General features: G+C 38.4%; 1 protein-coding gene across 1 annotated transcript in view; it reads left to right on the forward strand.

The window, feature by feature from the left end:
* Positions 1-2,223, forward strand: part of LOC113804867 (DNA ligase 3) — a gene marked incomplete at both ends in the record, with an annotated part of 5,385 nt that extends 3,162 nt beyond the window's left edge. Inside the window, 5 exon segments of the mRNA XM_070120275.1 lie at positions 471-617; positions 1,117-1,329; positions 1,434-1,583; positions 1,952-2,038; positions 2,138-2,223. Coding sequence (XP_069976376.1) covers positions 471-617; positions 1,117-1,329; positions 1,434-1,583; positions 1,952-2,038; positions 2,138-2,223 — 683 coding nt within the window.
* Positions 2,224-4,369: the final 2,146 nt, after the last annotated feature.

Genomic DNA, 4,369 nt, shown 5'->3' on the forward strand with positions numbered 1-4,369 from the left:
TATAATTACTGAAGTAGGTATTTTCTAATCATATGGTAAAGTATATTATTTGCAAAGGGAGTGAAAAGTTCACTTATTTGCAAAAATTATTGTAGAAAAACTCTTATATATTCCACTTATGTTTATATAAGTTATCATACCTCTCAAACATACATACACATTTAAAGAAGGTACTTACATAAATAGCTGCATAATTGCTCAATAAAAAGGGATGGATTGTAGTATATGCAGGTTCTTTTCTGTGTGAACTAGATTAGTATTGGAATATATAGTAGATGTATTACATTTCACTTCTTTTTCTTATATGTTTTAATGTACAGGATTTAAGATCTGATTTAAGTGCTGAATGAACATAAAGGAAAAATATGGAAACAGGAAATTAATGCATTTTCCATAGCATTTGAAAGCCACATGGTTAGTCATTATCAGTAGATTATGAAAAGCTTCATTTTTCTTGCTTTCCTGATCAGAAATCACCAGTATGGGAAATAACTGGTGCAGAGTTTACACGACATCAGATTCACACAGCAGATGGCATCTCTATCAGGTTTCCAAGAGTTACAAGAGAACGGAGTGACAAAACATGGGAACAAGCCACTGACTTAGCATATTTACAAGTAAGCAACATTAGCAAGTATTCCTGTAGGTGTATTTTTATGTCATACAGATTATGGTCTGTATGTTTTCTTATCAATGTGTAGTCAAAATAATATTGGTGACGAAAGTAGGTTACATGGTATACCTGTGAAAATCATGTCACTCCAGCTAGCTCAGCTAGAAGTATATCTCAGCAATATAAAACAGGCAATATAGGAAGTTTATTGCTCACTTATTAAAAACCATGATACCAAAGTGCCACCAAGAAATGAATGGCCTGAAATGTCAATGCCCTTGATGTCTTAATAGAAACATTTGTTTCTAAGTTGTCAACAAATTTTAATGGTCCAGAAATGTCTATTCCTAGAATCTTTGAATTTTTACCAGTGTTTTTCTCTTTTCCTTACTCTGCTTTGAGACATATTCTTATGCTGATAGTGCATTTCATGCTAATTTAATGAAAATTGTATCTTACTTTACAAGTTTATTTATACTGCATCCCAATGTTTCATTTACCAGGAACTATATAAGAAATCTAGAGAATGCTCAGATTTGGAAGCTCTGACTTCTGAACGAACAGATGATGATGATGATAATGGGAAGAAGAGTGGGGACTCTGGATCTTCTACCCCAATAAAAGTTCAAGCAAGTAGCCCCAAAGTATCTAATGTATCTGCAGCTTTTGCAAGTCCCAAAACGTTGAGCCCAGATAAGGCTAAGGGAAGGGAAAAGGTAGGGTAATAACTCATTAGTACTGGTATTAGTACGGGAATTCTTCTGTAATTCTTAGACAATAAGTTGACTGTATCTTTAATATGTCTGCTTTTGTGTTGTAGATTCAGAGAACTCTTAGTGCTTTTGTAAAGATGGACAGAACAAAGCCAGAAAATGAAGATGAAATAAAAAAAGAAAAGATGGAACACAGTGGAACGGTATTAGGAAAGAGGCACTCAGATGAAAACAGAGACAGGCAGCCAAATAAAAAGGTAATCTCAGTCTGAATTTGATTAGTTATTAGACATAGCAGTAAGAATATAAATGTTAGATTAGTTTTGAAATCTTTGTTGCATTAAGATAGGTGTAATAAAAGTTAGGCAGAACTTAACTTTGAAGCAAATTGGAAGAAAAGTAGTGATATAGGTGAAAAAACAAAAACTTATTAATAGATGATTTGGATTTGACACAAGTTAGAAAGGATATATCATTATTTAATCTGCAGTCAAAATATAAGGTTGTATTTAACATAATCATTCATGTTTTTTTAGAATGTACATATTCTTTCAATAAGATTTTTTCTTTAAATTTAGTTCAAAAAAATATGTTTTATTATTATTAGCTCTTATTTTCTTCACAGCTGAATAAGTATGGTGCCTCTGAAAGTGAAACTCATCAAACGCTAAATGAACTTCCCTCAGCTGGTCTCAGACACCCCACAAAAAATGTAAGCTATTTTCTTGTAGAACTGAGGTCAAAAAGGGGTTTTATATTTGCAAAGAAAAAGTATTTATTGATTTCTGATGCTTATTGTTTTATTTTACAGCCACTTCCAGATATTTTCATTGGAATTCAGGTTGGAATACCAGATACTGTGCCAAAAGTAGCAGATATGAAGAGATATATCATTGCGTATCCTTTTATGATTATCTCTGTGTAATGATTGTATGGGAAAAAAGGTCAAGGTAAGTCATGTTAAGAACACACTTCCATTTTTACTTCAGTAAGCATTAGCCAATTACTTGTTTGGAAGCTCTAACTTTGCATTACTGAAAAAAGAGGAGAGTGAGAATATGCCAAATTGAAGCTGTAGAATGAAAAGGTGATTTTTTTTATAAGAAGGCCTCAATTTTTTCATGACACTCTATGAACTCAAAGCACTCCATTACATATTTCTCAGGTTTGTGTCTTGATCTTCATATTAAAGCTATTACACATTTAACCAGCTTTGAGTGCACACCAAGCGATATTATTCATTGGTAGATAAGTGCAGAGCAAGGGTTTCAGACCGCTTGTCCTGTCCATTTGCTGCTCCAGCCATAATTTGTGATTTAACATGTTTTTGGAGGTCTTTTAAGAATACCTTATTCATTTTTATGACACGTCTGCAAAAACGCCCAAAAAAAATTTAGAGGGAATATACCAAAAAACGAACAGATGAACAAAGTCCCCTAAAATTTAGTGTTAATGGCTTAATTTACAGTTGTAAATGTACAAAGTGATCAGCAGTACAAGAAAACTAAAACCAGTGTTCCCTTTTCCTTTACCCCCCAAAAGTGCCCGCGACCTGCTCATATTTCTATGTTCCTTCCCTCATCCTGTGCACACATTATATCTGGGCCGCCGTGTTCGAGTTTGATATCCCTGGGGGGGGGAGTGGGCTAAAAGGCCTTAATTTTAAAAGGGGGACCGGTCTGGTGGATAAAATAGATGGAAGAGATGAAAAAGAAATTAATTGCATAAAAGGCTGTTAAAGGAATGAGTGGAAAACACTAATGGAGTGATCGTAGCCAACAGCAAACAATTTTTTGGGTGAGTCAGTAGGCTAATTAGCGTACAGATGTAGAAATGTGAATTATTGGTGTGTCTTATGTTGGGGCAGCCACAGGCATATTTGGTGATGGTTGAAGTACTAATCAGTGTCCCCCTGAATCCACTAATATTTGTATATAAATTGAAACTAAAAAGCATTCATTGCGAACTGTAACAGTTATTGAAAGTTACAGAAAGTCACTTTAAAAAGTCCGGCCCCAACTATCGCTTTCACATTCTTTGCCGTGATAGTGGCAACTTGACCAGGGATGGCAAGGAAGCGACAAAAATTAGCCTTTGGCTAGTGGATGTATCGTCACGTTAGGAAAGCTAATCAGTAAAGTGTTGAAGTCCTAATAAGGTAGTGAAATTGAAAAAAATCGTTGCATCAAAGACACAGTAATGTTGGTAATGTCAGGCTTGGATTGTCTATCATCTTGGCCGTTTAGTCTTTCTGCATATCTTCCTTTTACCCGATCCACCTCCTTCCCTCCCTCTTCCCTTCTGCATTTCCTCACTCCTCCGGTCTTACGTCACTCTTCCGTTTTTCCCTTTTTCCATCTCCCCTTCACCTACTTTATTTCGTAGCTGCCTTCTCCATCCCCCCTTTCTTCCCGCCTTGCTTCCTCCGTGTTCCTTCCCTCCCCTTTTGTTATTCTCTCTGCTTGTCTTTCTTCTTCCATCCCTCCCTATCTTCATTCTTTCCATCCTTTTTTCTTCCCTATCTTCCTTCATTCCTTTTCTTCCTTCCTTCTTTCCTCCCCATTAATTCATTCATTCTTTTCCCTCCCTCCCTCCCCCTCCCTCTCTCCCTCTCTCCCTCTCTCCCTCTCTCCCTCTCTCCCCCTCTCCCTCTCTCCCTCCCCCCCTCCCCCCCTCCCCCCCCCCCCCTCCCTCCCTCCCTCCTCGTTCGTTCATTCGTTACTTTTTTCTTTTTTTGTTCCACCTTCCTTTTTTTTTTCTTTCCTTCCTTCCTTCCTCTTTTTTTTTCTTCCTTCCCTTCCCCTTTTCTTTCTTTTCTTTCTCCTTCCCCCCCCCCCCCTCCCCCCCCCCTCCCCCCCCCTCCCCCCCCCTCCCTCCCCCCCTCCCCCTCCCCCCCTCCCTCCCTCCCTCCCTCCCCCCCCTCCCCCCCTCCCTCCCTCCCTGCCTCCTTCCCTCCCTCCCTCCCCCCCTCCCCCCAGCCTATCATACTTCTCCCCTCTCAATCTTGTTTATCCTGTCTTTTCCCCTTCCCCCCCTCCCTCCC

This window comes from Penaeus vannamei, unplaced genomic scaffold (genome assembly GCF_042767895.1).
Source record: "Penaeus vannamei isolate JL-2024 unplaced genomic scaffold, ASM4276789v1 unanchor4178, whole genome shotgun sequence".
Lineage (NCBI taxonomy): Eukaryota > Metazoa > Arthropoda > Malacostraca > Decapoda > Penaeidae > Penaeus > Penaeus vannamei.